Source organism: Apium graveolens, chromosome 10 (genome assembly GCF_009905375.1).
Source record: "Apium graveolens cultivar Ventura chromosome 10, ASM990537v1, whole genome shotgun sequence".
In the NCBI taxonomy this organism is placed as follows: Eukaryota; Viridiplantae; Streptophyta; class Magnoliopsida; order Apiales; family Apiaceae; genus Apium; species Apium graveolens.
The window spans coordinates 232,618,064-232,634,085 of NC_133656.1; the positions used below are offsets into that span (position 1 = coordinate 232,618,064).

Consider the following 16,022-nt stretch of genomic DNA (forward strand, 5'->3'; position numbering starts at 1 on the left):
TTTAAAATCAATCTCGATTATATTATTATATTAATTAATTAATTTTTATAAATATAGATTAGAGCCAATCAAGACTTTTCTCGAGCAATCATATCACTTAATTAATATAATTACTTAATTTAACATATTTATAAAAATACATATTATTCAAGTGATAAAATATTTACTAATTAACACACTTTTAATCTAAAATCAACAAAATTTATATGATTATATATTATGAGTTGATTTTCATAAATATCTACTAATCAATCACTATACTAAATTCAAGAAAAATAAAAGAAACATAACATCCAATAATTTTTTTATATTACTAGAATTTCATGCATAATATCAACACAACTCTTTTATAATAATAATTAGAAAATAAAACTCTTTCAATTATATTACTATAATAATGCAATTACAATTTAAAAATTATTTTTCAAATAGCTAAAACTAATTATTTCTTAATAGTCTTAAGTACTTCGCTTAAATTTTAAAATCAATTTTCAAACAATCTTAAAAGTGATCATTTTTTTTCAAATAGTCCTAAGCAATCAATGTTTCGTTTTAACCTTTATAACTATGAACATATATTTGAAACTGTAGACATATGACAAATTAAATTATTCCATAAACTTGTTCTTGTTTGACTCATCTGAATTTGACAAAATTAGTTTGAAATGTCATCAAGTTTGAACAGAAAATGTATTTAACAAAATTATTAAATAATTTTTTTATAGAATATTTGCCTATGTTCAAATATAACAATTTTTTATTTATTTAAGAACTATTTAACGATTCGATTATTTTTCGAGTTCGGCTCATAACAAACTCAAATAATCTTGGTTTGATATATTATTGAACTCGAGTTTAGACAAAATAATTCATTCGATAATATTAATAATAATTATTTTGTCTGGTAAAAAAAATTCTTATGTTCGATCGATTCAGTTTGATTTATTTATAACCTCACACATAACAAATAAGTTATTTTTTAAATCATAAATTACAATACATAGTCAAATTATGGTAAATTTGCTATTATATTTAATTCAACAATTATAAAACTAAAATATGTTAACTTTCGTATATTGATGTACTAAAAAAATCTATGCTCGCAACAAAAAATGTATTTAACAAAATTATTAAATAATTTTTTTATAGAATATTTGCCTATGTTCAAATATAACAATTTTTTATTTATTTAAGAACTATTTAACGATTCGATTATTTTTCGAGTTCGGCTCATAACAAACTCAAATAATCTTGGTTTGATATATTATTGAACTCGAGTTTAGACAAAATAATTCATCCGATAATATTAATAATTATTATTTCGTCTGATAAAAAAATTTCTTACGTTCGATCGATTCAGTTTGATTTATTTATAACCTCACACATAACAAATAAGTTATTTTTTAAATCATAAATTACAATACATAGTCAAATTATGGTAAATTTGCTATTATATTTAATTCAACAATTATAAAACTAAAACATGTTAACTTTCGTATATTGATGTACTATAAAAATCTATGCTCGCACCTAATAGAAGAGCGCATTGTCACGCCCCGACAAATATCAATCTCTTTAAGCGCGAAAGATTTTAGAGAAGACCGGAATGGTCCGGATGACTCTAGAATATAGTGGAATATTGTGGAAGTCTTTATAAGAAGTTTGGAGATTCGAAAATGATCTAGAAGATGGCGGAGTTTGGTGGAACCTTCCAGAACCTTCAAGGCGGCCTCGGATCTTTCGAGAGATTTCCTAGGAATACTTGTGTATATTATAGAATAATCATGTATAGATACTTAGTGGAATAATCTAGAAGCATACGAGACATGTTCTAGAATTCTCTCCAAGTGGTGGAGGATCATATAAATAGGTGAGACCCCTCATTTGGAGAGGCATAGAGGAAGATAAAGTGGAATAGAGGGAAATAATGGCATAGAGTGAAAGTGACAACAAAGTGAGAGCATTCAAGAGGAAGGCAGAAGGGCTTATCTAGCGAGAGTGAGTGCTAAACTTTGTAATACTAGTAATAGCAACTCCAACAGTTTAGTTATTTGGGATCCTAAACTTAAATTTAAGGAATCTTGTATAAAATAGAGTTCCAACAGCATGCTAGTGATTCATTAAAGAGTTAGCATCCTTTATTCATGCCTTATAAATAAGGAACCATTAGTGATTCCTAATCTTGTTTTTTATAATAAAAAAATCATTTATCTCTCCTTCTCCATTTTAAATACATAGTTAGAGTTTAAATATAATAATATAATATTACTAGGATACACTTATAAGGAATGTTGTTGAAATTGAATTACAATAAAATAGCCTAAAATACTAAGATCCATTTTTATAATAATATTTTTGAGAAACATGCTAGGACTCTATTGGAGTTGCTCTAAGGGACTAGTGTGTAGATCAAATGGATCCAACTTTGTAATATTGAGTTACTAATAAATAAATGGTCTTTGTTAGTAAATGTGTGTGTGCCTACTCTTACATTTCTGTTAGATCCGCCGCATAAGTGTGAAGGCGACACTTGGGGAAAACTGGTCTAGTAGTTCGGTTGAAGGGCGACAAGCGGTAGATGCCGAAACGGTTGGACTTAGAAGGGGTCGAGCTCCAAGGGCGTGAGAGCATACTACTCGTCATATGTTGTAACATATTTATGATAACATTGCATGTAAGAAAAAGTATTAGTGTGATCAGTGTACATGCACTCACGAAAAACGCTTTTATTTTTTTCCGCTTCTACGTAGAATTCAAGTTACTTATATTGTGTATAAGCAATAGTATATTGTTAATTTTCTTTTTATCTAGATTTTTACAAATATGTATTTCGTTCAGGGTTGGTGAATAAATATGACCATACTTAAAAAAATAATACATACTTAAAAATATTGTTCATTGCATATAATACAGATAATTTTTAAGTAAAATGTAACATGGTAATAAAAATATGAACAAGTTATTAACCTTCGTGCATTTTTCAACAAAAACTTTTAAAAATAAACATTTTCATAAAAATGATATAGTTAGAATTTACAAAATAATTTTGCGACTATACTTTAAAATATTATTTATTGTTGATACAATAAAAATGTCTAATCGTGTGGTACAATTTTTTAGTTTTAAAGACTAACAGTTTTTTCGCTAATTGATGACACACGTATACGATATGAGTCGAACTCCTAGTCTCTCGTAAGAGGTAAGTCACGTACATAGTGTCAAAGAACCAATCGCTCTAAAATTCCAAGGTATTAGAGGAAGACCCTCCCCACGATCTTATCCATCTTTGGGGCATTGGTTTGCCTTTCGTGTTGAAGGTAAATTGTGAGAAATAATGAGGGTGGTAGGGATTGAACCTGCGTACTCTGTCAGTCTAAACTCTACTCTGATAATATGTCAACGAACCAATCGTTCTAAAATCTCAAGATATTAGAGGAAAACCCTCCCAACGATCTTATATTAATATTCTAAGTTCAAACATCTAGAACAGTAATTCGGGTTGAGTTCGGACAAAATTTCAGGCTCACTTAAATTAATAAGCCAACTTGTGAAATTAAATAACTCGAGTTCGGGTAAAGATTTAGATCGATTGAGTGTAAAATTGAATCACTTGTTAAAATTAACTCGTTTAAATGAATTAATTTGATTAGACTCGTGAAATTAATTAAATTAAATTCAAACAAATATTTAGACACGATTAATTAAACGAACATGCTCAAGTCAATTCGATTAACCGGGCTCGAATTACGTTCAAAATTTGGCTAACTCGGCTCAAATCAAAGCGTATTCGTCTCGTGATCGACTAGCGTTATAACGGTGTTCGGGCCCGGGCGCAAGAAAGGAGCGTGTTAGCCGTTACCTCTTTGGAATAATAAAAAAAATAAAAATAGAGGAGGGGTAAACAGAGTGAGTTGTAAGCAAAAATTACAGATCTGACTTTAAAAACTGCAACAGAGAGCAGGCCAGGCACCACCAGATCGAAAGCTCCCCCAGATCACCTCCACTTTCATCGGTTAGATTTTCACACTTTTACATATCTATTCTTTTTTTAAATTTATTTCGTTTTTATCCCTTATTTTCTCTATAACTTGTTATAATTCTCCATATTGATTTGATTATTGATTAATCGCACTCCATTTACGACCTAGCTGCATTGCTCTCTCGTGTTATTGCGTTTTGAATCAATATACATTTATATGTGTGTTTATATATACGCGTATCGTGTTTGTCGAAAAAGTAATTGAGGTAGTGAAATTCCGGTGCAGGCTATTTTAATTCATTATTTGTGAGTTCTGATTACTATGTGTGATTTTTGATGTCGCTAGTTGTATATAAGGAATTATTAATTAGGAGACATTATGTGTGTTTTTAAATTGTTTTGTGAATATGAAGTGTTATGTTTTGGTGTTAGAATAGGTTGTGAATAAATAAAACATCACTAGTAGTTTTTGTGTTTTGGTTGTTATGTAGAATTTGAATATGTGCTTTGTACTGGCTGGAAATCACCCGTAGTTTTAGATACAGTTCATAAGTTTTTTCGGCAAGTAATGTAAAGGTTTAGAGGTGAATTTATGAAGCTAATAATATGCATTTGCTTACATAATAAATGAGCTATTGTTTTGATTTTTTTTGAATGATACTAGTTTAGATTTAATTCCAAAGAATCTTCACAGTAAAGATAATGGATAGAATTGTGAAATTATATTATCGAGTTGGTACAAGTCTAATGTCAATGAGGAGAGATTAATAAGGGGGACCAAGTCTAATATATGTAAGTTGTGGGGGATGCTTGAATCACGCTTGCATGGCGACATGGTGTAATAGTTGTGTAGCCCTTTAAAGCATTTAGACATAATTTTATAGAAAGGTGTTACATTTACAATTCCTTGAGTTTCATACTTCCCGCTTAAGTCATTGTATGCAGCTGGATCCAGTTATGTTCGTAAACGAGGGAAACAAAAAAAACATTTTGTTTAAGGAAAATCCTGACTGACTGACGGAGTAGAGGACAAATCTTTTTGGTTGAGCTATAGTCCTTAAAGAAGCTGTCAGGATCAGGGATCAGGCACTAGCAGCTAGCTTTTACATGTATTACTGAACAACTGGATGACATTCATATATTCATTTAGGGATGTGCATTCGGTTAACCGAAACCGAAATATACCCAATATGGCTACCGAAAACTGAACTGATTATAATTCGGTTATAAACCGAACCGATGTTATTTTTTCGGTCAATAACCAAAAACCGAACTTAAAAACCGAAATTTACTTAAAGTGTAAACAAATAGTCATTAGGTTATATACTTAGTCATATACTGAGCTTCCAAACCATTCCAGATGACCAACTCATCCGAAGTCTTTAGGTGCTAAAAGAAGTAGGAAATGGATATTAACATATCTCTATATAGGCATGACTTGTAGAGTTGCGTAAAAATAGGTTATGGCTGTTTATTATCTTTTGTTATCATTACGAAGAATACTAAATGTTACTTATCATACTTTGGATTTCAGGATTCAGTTATAGGTCCGATAACCCAATAGTTTCTCTTTCTCATCTATGTTTGGAGGTAATGTAAGTCCTGCTAACAGTCCTCATCTACGAAAGTCTGCAAGCAGATCTAGGGTCTTTGATTTGGGTATAGAATTTGAACTCCACAACGGGCATGATTTTTGTCACCCTATGCTTGAAGTCTGTGTGGTTATCGTTTCATATTCTAATAATATGAAATCTTTTCAGGTGCTGGTGACTTAGGAAGTAGTGCAGAAGAAAATTTCTTGCAATCAGTAGAATCCGATGAGATGAAAGGTGTGTCGACACCACTGGCTAGTGTGGCAATAATGCCATCTCCAATTTTACTTTGGAGACTTAAGGTATCCATCAAATGATTCTAATTTTGTGCTGCTGCCATGTATGCTGATGCAAAAGGTTTATAACTCAATTTTGTTTACAATATCTGTTCTGAGTTGATTTCAGGTCTTATTATTTGTCACATGGGGTTTCATTTGCTGTAAGGTTTGTTCAGATGCTATTACATAGCTTTGCATCTTGATTAAAATATTAAAAGTGAAGAAGCTGGTTCTCATTTTTGTACATGTATGATATAAATAGGTCGGATGGGGTTCTGTTATGAGAATGAGTGCGGACTTGCGGGACCTGTTTTTATATGAGGCTTTCTTATATTACAATCCTCTACTTCTTGTGGTACTGAAGCCTTGTACATATATTTAATGTACCAATCACTATCGGACTACAAATTTTACTCTATATGTTTTCTTCTGTTAATTCTTTAATGAGATTTTGTGTTGCAGACGATGATGGTTTGGCTTTGGGGCATAAACTTGTGGGTCTTTTTCCAAGCTAACATTAATTATGCTACAATTTTTGAGCTCGATCAGTATCACCTTACCCACAGAGAGATCTGGAAGGTAGACCACAGTTTAATATAACAAAATACGTTCGTATATAATAATTTATTTAGAATTTGTGATATAGGATAACTAAGATGAAATATTCTTGCTTTTTAAACAGTTCTCGTTCTGTCTGAACTTTTGAGCTCCGTGTCTTTTATTTTGCTTTATCTCTCATATTGCCAATAATTTAATGTACATAAGATTAATATTTTACTCTTACAAGCAGTGTGCAACCTGGATGACAATCATTGTTCCTACTAGCATGACGGCTTATCTTTATCTGTATTCGCATGGAGAAGTTCCACTAGCTGCATTTCAACCAGTGTAATAGATGCCTCCTCTTTGTTCAGTTGATTAAAATGCTTTCTTTTACTCAGTATGTTGGTTGAACTTATGACACATCACATGCCGTAGTTAACATCATCAATATATATTAGTAATTAATTTAGAGCCTTAAATTGAGAGCATGAAGCAGGAATGATGCGGCAACACATGATTTCTGAAGTTGGCATTTTCTGAAATGTTTGACATGTTTCTATTGTCATCAACTAAGGAGGGGATTTATTGTTAGGATGCTAGTTTTATGTATGAGAAGGAATTACTTAATTGTGTAATAATACATATAACTGATTGCAGGTGCTCTTGTATTCTGCTGTTGTGATGGTTATCATATTCCCATTTGATATTTTCTATTTGTCGTCTCGCTACTTTTTGTTGAGGACTCTTTGGCGGATAGTGTTTCCATTGCAGGCAAGTTTAGGATATTGCTTTACGTAACCAAAGTGTTGATTAACCTACTTGGCTAATTTTGTTTCAGTTGCTGATTTTTTTTTTATATCAAATACTATGAAATAAAAATGCAAATGTCTCTTTGGTGAATAGTCTCTTTAGTCATATTTAAGTACTCTGTACTCACACACACATGCACACTGAGGCTTATACCCTTTACCTCTCTTTGGTTGTTACCAAGAGAATAAGGGATAATGTCAAGGTTGCCAAGTGAAGGCCAGCATCATTTGGCTTCAAATGTTTTATGTATTTTGATAAACACAATATAATACATTATTTGTAGTTTTTGTCTTTTTGATCGGAAAAGTAAAATGATATAGAAACAAGGTTAAAGTTTTGAAGTTTGAACAAGTCCTTACCTATTTATTGTTTAAATAGTCTATACCCAAACATGTCCAAAAGAGGGTTATAACACCACTTCGGATCAACTATACCACAAAAACAAGCACCAAAGCTTCTAGAAAAATGCTTAAAAGAATAGAACTACTTACTGAAGAGATTAGTGATTGGCATCATCCCCTACAAGACGATATCAATGACTCGCATCCTCATGTCACGATATTGTTGTAATTTTCTTAAAAAATGTATGTTTCCTATGCAACTTTCTAGCCTTATATGCTAAATTACACATCAACTCTTGAGCATGCAATTTTTTTTTGGTGGAGGATCTTAGCAAGACTTTACAACCAATGACGGTTTACAATTGTGTTTTGATGCCATACATCAAGTGCTACCCTGATTTCTATTTTCCAGTGGTGGGTGTCAAAATTGACTATACACATGAGAATGTGGTGTCCACGCACATTTACAAAAGAAATTGGTTGGAGTACAAGTTACAAACTTCATAGCCTACTTAATATCACTGGTGCTCTGTGCTTTGGGGGAAAAGTTGTAACTGTTATTAATGTCAGTCACAGGCTTGCTTAACATTCTTAAATCATGCTTTTCTTGACAATCACAGGCAATTTCATTCCCTGACTTTTTCGTGGCTGATATATTGACCTCTATGTCAAAGGTACATTTTAAAACCTTCCTATATAATTAATATCATATACGTGCTTATTAAATGTGTGAGGGTCATTCTAGCACCTTGTGATGCTTTATTCGTTCAGGCGGCTATGAATTGCTACACTGTGCACATTTTATATAGTAATAGTAATTTGGTAAGGTCAATTTACACATTGACTTCCCTACGGCCTACCTGGTGGTTCTACTTTTAAAGTTAAATAATTTTCTGAGGCTACACAAAGTGAATTAAAAAAAATATCATTTTAATTGCTTCCCCTCTATGCATTAGCTCTTGAGTCTTAAAGCTATCATTTCAATAATCCTACTATTTTTGAAGTTATTCATAAGGTGGATCCTGTATTGTAAATAGATAATATGTTTAAGTTATGTTTAAGGTTTATGGTGTTTGAAAATATCATTTCATATTTTTCTATGTTCAAATATTTTAATCAAAATAATGATGCAGCATATTCCTTAGAAAAATCCAATTCTAACATTAGAAGTTTAAGAATTGGGATTTTCATATCCAGAGAGCATGGTCAACTTTTCTAGTGGGTTATTAAAATTCACTATGAACTAGTTACTGGCATCTGAAAGGAATTTTGGCTGTGCATTATTAACCTCCTCTGCAAAGCAACAAAACAGCGATGCGCCAAAATTCAGTTTTCAGTATATCTGTATTTTTTTGGATATACACAAACTGGTTCTTGGATAGAATCTTACTTATAGCAGATTCGGAGCTTGAGCCCACTAGTTAAGTAAAATATACATAATCCATTGTTAAACCCTTGAGTTTAAGTCTTCACCTTACTTATTTGTGATGCACTTTTAATGTTTGGATCTTTGTTCAGGTTTTCTCAGATTTGGAGCGATCAGTTTGTAGGATGGTTCATCGACAGGTTTTATTTTCCTTCTGTATATGAAACTTTTGTCTATAAAATAGGGTTTAAATTTGGGTTTGTGTTCGATGCTTGGACATTTTTAAACATTTACTAGTGATCAAATTGAACATGTTATTATTTAATTGAAAATAAGATTAAATGTGAGCATATGCTTATACAAGTCAAAAAATTATTTACCCTGTATATCCTTTTTTAATGATTACATACACCGGGGCGTTCACTAGATCCCATTGATATCGGGGGACTGGGGCTTGTGTTCAGAGTACAACCACACTTTTAAATGACTACATAATATCCACCACTAATGTGTCATACACCAGGCCAAAGCCCAATAACTAAGGTCTATACACTTAGCAGGCCCAAGGGCAAAAGAGTCATTAACTAATAGTGAGTTGTATTAGGGCTATAGAGGAAAAAGGTAAAAGGCTATCGATAATCTTTCATCTGAAAATTATGGTTGGGAGAGGCTGGCATCTCGAAAGTCCAGTGAGTCATTTTGTATTAGTTTCATCCTTAGATCAAACACTATTTGTCTTTCATTATTTAAATTAGTATCATTTTTTTTGCTAAGTAATTAGTATCATTTCTGTTGTTAATTGCCTAATTGGTGTTAATCGTTTGAGGAGCAGCTAAATCTATTACATAATGTACCAGAGATATTAAGTATGCTGGATTGCGAGATAATGTATTTGTCAATTTCACTAAACAAAGTCAAACACTTACAGCACACAAACGGCCCTGAGGAAATATTTGATAATGAGATGTATTATTTAATTTTCACATTTTGCTTTAGTTGTACTAGATTGTACTAATTACCCAATTGTTTTTAATTATTTTCGGGGGATTATTCTGTGTAGAGGTTAATGTGATACTCAGTAAAATACAGTATGACTATTGCCTATGTACAATTATTACTCTCTCCATGTTGAAAATCCAATAAGTATTTGCCAACCTTTTTTTTGCTAAGCAATTTTAAATTTTTTTGGTAAGCTTTTTTTCCCCAGTATTTGCCAGCTTGATACTTCCTAATTATTTTTTTTCTCGCTAGTATTATCATTAATATGTAATGATGGAATAGCTTTGTACATTCTTCATGTCTCACATGCTCTGGAGGATTACATAACCTGAACTCTTTGTTGCACAAGTAATTATTTAAAAAGATACTTAATATGATATTATGATTAATTTTAGCAATTTTTCTTGTAAGATAGCTGAACTTGGTGATATTACAATGCACGTGATTCCATTATTTTGTCCAAGTTATCACCCATTTTGACCCTACATAGTCCTTGTGTGATTCCCAAAATTTCCTCTCCTTGCTGAGATGATTCATAACCATGTCTAGGTTGCCACCATTGCTTGGTTTGAAGCGGACTCCGTTTGTGGCAGTCACTCTGTTGCAATCCCTATAGTTCTTGTGTTGCCTTATATCTTTCGTCTATTTCAATGTCTTCGGCAATACAAGGATACTGGGGAGAAAACTACTCTACTGAATGGTGAGATTTCTTCTTACTCTATATCCCTACTTTTTATTTCAAGATTGATATATAGAATGACATTAGCTAGTACAACTTAATTTTATTTATATCATACTAAAACCTATTGTACTCTGTCTTCGTCATGTTTACTCATGAATAAACAAGTTGGACCACTAGGTTTTGTATTGTACATATGTACCTACATTATATTATGTGATGCAGTACACATGCCAATTAATAAGTCTCTTTTTTATTTGTATGGTGGTCATAATAAATTTTTAACTCTTTTTTTACCTCTTAGTTATGGTGAAGTAATTCTAAGACCCTGTTTCTTTTGGTAAAAAGCAACTTGATTTTGTAAAACAGACTGAGAAACCAGAATATATGTTTCAGGAAAAGAAATTATTTTTTCCTGCATTTCCCAGGAAAGTGTTTTCCTTCATTTGACTATCATATTGTTTGTTTTTAAAATTTATGGCGGGGATGTTTATTTTGGAAAGTGATTTCCTCTTTTGAAGGAAAGTCATTTTCCAGAAACTTGTAACGTTTTACAAAAGAATTTTCCTCCTTTGGAAAATATTTTAGTTTACCGAATCCAAACAAACACACACAGGAAAATCTGGAGAATATTTTCTAAAAAAAAGCATATGCAGTAAAATCAGAAACTCTGAAAAATATTTCCCAGAGGTAAATAAATGCTGGAAAATCAGGAAAACATTTTTTTTAAATATATTTTTGTGAAGCAAAGTTACCAATAAAACTGTTATTTCCACGAAGTTGATTGTTAATTTTTTTTAAATATTATGAATTAGTTGGTATTTTATTTTGTACAATATTATATTACCCATTTAGATGAGAGTGCACAGGTCAGTCATTATTATTTTTGTAAACTAGTAATAGACAATATGTAGCCAACAGGGACTGCCTCAAATGTGAGCTATTTTTTTTCTCAGAAGTACTCGAGCAAGCAACACAGTATAATCTTTAATAGACAACATGCACAAAAAATAGAGAACATGCCGACTGCAGGGACTGCGTAAAATGTAACTAATTTTTTCTCAGAAGTACTCGAGCAACACGGTATCATCTTTAGTTTCTTGTTTGAAACTTGTGGGTTTTATAACCTTGGTGTAGAGCTTTTATATCCTTAAACCGTTTTTGTTGTACTAAAGGATGATCTTATTCCTCTTTATTGTCTGGATTAGAAAATTGAAAATGTGTACTATGATTGAAAAGCATATGGATTCTAAAGGCTGTAGGTATAGTCATTTGGGTTCTAGTAGGCAGTATCAGTAATTGTAGCTTTGCCAGTATTGACCTAGTGTTTCTTTGGCATTCTTGGTAATTTGTTGCCATAATTGGTATCTGGTACTCTTGCCTTATTGGCTTATACCTGTGTACTCTTGGTAAACTATATATTTCAGGCAATTTATTCCATTAAATGCTACAATACTTAGTGGCGATGTCTATGTTTGTTACCGGGTCTCGATGTTACTTTTATGACCTTACTGTTCAACTCCTATTTTCAAGCCGTACCTCAAAATTGTGATTTTTTAAAACAAGGGCTGTAGAAGGTAATAACTTTGTTCTTGAATTGTGTACTTCGGTTGTAGACTTGTTATGAAGTCTCACGTTCATGTTCGGAATTTCCATGTTTCAGATGTAGTGATCTCTTCTATATGCATTTATTTGTTTCAGCTTTAAAATACTCGACCGCAGTACCGGTGATTTTCCTTTCAGCCCTCAAGTATCATGTCTTGCCTGATCAGTGGACAAGCATATATCGCCCTCTGTGGCTTTTGTCAAGCGTTTTGAACTCTTCTTATTCTTTTTACTGGGATGTGAACAGAGACTGGGATATGAGGTACGTGAATAATTTTTTTCTTGGTAACTGTTGTCAGATATCTATATCACCTATTACTTGTAAGTCGTACCCCTTGGTGCTTGTGTGATTTAATGACACTATATAGTCTCAATATATTTTCTGATTCCTTCCCAACATATCATGACATGCATATCATTTTTTGATCTTGATGCATGCATACTAACGAGTTTGAGGTATACCTAATATTGCACCGTCATTTTAATTTATCAGTAAGAACTTTATTTTCCTGACACCTTTAGGCCAATTTTTTCTAGCTTGTTACCTAATAGTCTAGTACCCATGACCATGAGTGTCTTTCTTTACCTTCTTTTTTTCTTGTGCAGTGGATTCACTCGGATCTTCAAGTTTAGCAAATTTCATTTTTTCACCCACGTGTTTTATGGAAGGAAATGGGTAAGGAATAAGGATGTAATTTTTTTTTTACAATTTTCTTTTTAAAATTGTTCTCATAAATTTGCTTATCTCACTTTTGACCGGTGGTAAAAACATGCATAATAAGTGTGCAACTTACATGTGATATGTAATAACCAGAGTAGTTTCTCGAGAGACACATTTCTCAACTGTTATCTTCCAAGCTTGAGCACTATGAAGCACATTTTGATGAACAAACCTGTTTTATCACTGTGACTAAATTTATTTTTCTCTCTCACCAAATAAAATAATTTGCCCTTTGATATTTACAGGTTTACCTCTGGGTATTAAGCAGCAATCTGATTTTGCGATGCACTTGGACCTACAAGTTATCTGCCCATCTGCGTCATAACTACCTTACGGTCTTTGCAATAACTGCATTGGAGATTTTCCGGCGGTTTCAGTGGGTATTCTTTCGAGTTGAAAAAGAGGTTAACAAAATGACCTCGAAGCAGAGTATTCCGCTCTCCACAATGGACAAGTCGACCGAGGAAGATGCATTACTCTCAAATGATCATGATGTATAATTAACCAAGACACAAAATCTCAGCAGCATCAATGGACAATTACCATCTATGACCTCCAAAAGCTTTGCTTATTATCTTGCGAGCTCTATTCACTCGAATCATTTATCTAGTTTCTATTTATAGTTTAGCATATAGGTTGATGGGATTTATCATATTTATATCTGAACATTGAAAATACAGTATTGTATAAATTTTGGTTTTTTCCTGCAGAGTGTTTTAACTTTTAACATAATCTATACTATTAACTTATAGCAAATGAAAAGAAAAAAAAGGAATAACACCTTAACATCATGTTGTCTTTTTTCAAAGATGTCATAAAAATTTAGTTTGCTTAAACATGGCAAGGGGAGGAATGAGTTGTGATTGGGAGTTTATTAAAGAGTTCTTAATCGTGGCTACTGTAAAATTAGATTTTCCAAATTAACTACACAAAAACAAGTGGCTTGTGAGCAACTTGTTTGAGAACTTTATGATTCGGAAAAAAACAAAAATAAAAGTTTGATTTCGGTTGCGTTTGATTGCGTACCATGATTTTACACATATTTTTTGGGGAGAGTAATAAATTTGAAAATAAAGTTGTTTTAAAATTTCATTTTTTTCTTTTTTTAATTACTACTCCCTTTTCATTGTTAGACATTTTTTTAAAAAAAATGTGTAAAGAATTTGGAAAATTATTATGAGAATACCTTGATGAGAGCAAGTCTTTTTCTTCTTGCAGTTCACATATTTTATTCCTTTGCTATATTTAATTATATTATTTTATAGTCAATTACCATTTGTTAATTGTTATCTGTTTTGAAATGACTTAAAATAGAAATATGTCAGGAACAGAGGATATTCAAGTGTCCCTCTAACGAAAGACATCACAGCTACAAACATTAGGTGACTGGTATATGTTTGGGGAATGCCTGAAGGGTCTCCATAGACAGACAGCATCAATCTTTGATCAGTGTATAGTTTAGATTATTTTTCAATCGAATAAAAACACTGTACTAGTGTGCATAGTGGAGTATCTGGTAAGAGCAATCGGAAACATGTGTCCTCCTAAAATAAAATTTTATATTTTCTTTATCATTAGTTATTTTGAAAATATATGAAAGTTCTAGCTGAAAATTTAAAAATATAAAAAATGTATCAAAAATATGGTAAGTGTTCTCGGAAATATAATTTATGGATCTGCCCCTAAACGTGCCATGTTACAAATGCTCATTCCTCATGATGGTGGGCACGAAGCTTGCTTCAGTTGTTTATTTTTGACCCAATTTTAATATTGGCTAGATCAACCGGCATAATTGAATTGGAACTCCTACAAAATGAGATCTTCTCATTCAAAGATTCAGAAAAACTATAAAGAACTTTCGACGAAAATGCTGAAGGACATAGGTTGGTTGTTGAGATTTTCGTATTTTTCGAAAAGTTTGTGCAAGAAATGCTTTTTTATTATCTATTTTCTGATACAGAGGGTAGTAGATAATTCACACACATGCGCACACAGATCACGGATGTTTGTGTATTTTGAACATGGCCAGTTCATAGTCACAATTAATTAATCCTCTGCAATATAGAACAAAACTGGCTGGTTATATATTTAGGCAAAGTTCAATAGACAAAGGGCAAAGAACTATACTGTTCTACCATTAATATTGAAAGCATTCATCTACTTCTTTGAGCTAAATAAAACAAGCACTAAAAACCTTAAATTTACCAAAAAAAAGGAAAAAAAAGAAAGTGATGGCTTGCTGGTCTGCTGAAAATGCCACTAAAGCTTACCTCCAAACTATAAAATTGGTAAATTTCTCAGCTATTGTAGATTTAATTATTCTAAATTTGCGTTATGTTCATCTATTCAACTTCAATTTGTTATTGGATTTATGCAGGGAATGAATGCTAAAGAACCGAATGTAGGCGAGTTCATATCTGCATTTGCTGCAGGAAACAATGCGCAACTCATGGTAATTGCCTGTGCCACTGCAGCAGGGTGCACCACAGTAGGCCTTAGTGCTGCAGCTTATCAGACTGGGGGACGAGTCATCTGCATCGTACGTGGTATCTCAGAACTTGAATCGTCGATCGAGGCACTTGGTTGCAATGCTAGCCGAGTTGAGTTTGTTATAGGGGAAGCTCAAACTTTGTTGTCAACCAAATACGCAAATGCTGATCTTGTAGTCATAGACTGCAATATTGAAAACCATGAAGGGATATTTAGAGGTGTAGAAGAATCAACTATTAATAGTAAAATTGTATTAGGTTATAATGCACTCTTTTGCAAGGATTTTTTGCGGTGGGATGGCTCGAATACACAATATTTGCCAATTGGAGAAGGGTTGTTAATTAGAAGGATTGGTGCAAAGAGTGAGGGGAGTAAAAAAAGAAGTCGTTGGATTGTCGAAGTAGATGAATGCACAGGTGAAGAGCATGTATTCAGAATCAGATCTCATCACACAAGAGTTATCAAGGCTTAGAAAATTGTAACATATGTCCATGTAAAGCACAGGGGCACACACTTGAAATAAGACGCAATCCTACCCAAGTTACCTTATCTTACCTGTAGGCTTATATGCTAAGGTACTAATTTAACTTCAAATATCGCTTGTAATTTTGGCAAAGTA

The 16,022-nt window shown here is 32.4% G+C and overlaps 2 protein-coding genes across 5 annotated transcripts; both read left to right on the forward strand.

Moving 5' to 3' along the window:
• Nucleotides 1-3,856: 3,856 nt before the first annotated feature.
• On the forward strand, nt 3,857-13,592 carry LOC141692386 (uncharacterized). Of its 4 annotated transcripts, none has more exons than XM_074497199.1 (14): nt 3,857-4,012; nt 5,514-5,638; nt 5,740-5,873; nt 5,977-6,015; nt 6,112-6,204; nt 6,312-6,428; nt 6,640-6,735; nt 7,050-7,163; nt 8,164-8,217; nt 9,062-9,109; nt 10,458-10,608; nt 12,289-12,454; nt 12,799-12,868; nt 13,159-13,592. In XM_074497199.1, exons 2-14 carry the CDS (start codon nt 5,560-5,562, stop codon nt 13,411-13,413), a joined length of 1,416 nt encoding a protein of 471 aa, XP_074353300.1. In that variant the 5' UTR covers nt 3,857-4,012; nt 5,514-5,559; the 3' UTR covers nt 13,414-13,592. The 4 variants fall into 4 exon arrangements, with proteins under 4 accessions (XP_074353300.1, XP_074353301.1, XP_074353302.1 ...); XM_074497201.1 differs by having other exon boundaries at nt 3,867-4,012; nt 5,514-5,574; XM_074497200.1 differs by lacking the exon at nt 5,514-5,638.
• Nucleotides 13,593-14,895: 1,303 nt separating this feature from the next.
• LOC141693247 (uncharacterized) lies at nt 14,896-16,022 on the forward strand. Its single transcript, XM_074498269.1, has 2 exons — nt 14,896-15,201; nt 15,291-16,022. The coding sequence occupies exons 1-2, from the start codon at nt 15,145-15,147 to the stop codon at nt 15,873-15,875; spliced, it is 642 nt and encodes a 213-aa protein (XP_074354370.1). The 5' UTR covers nt 14,896-15,144; the 3' UTR covers nt 15,876-16,022.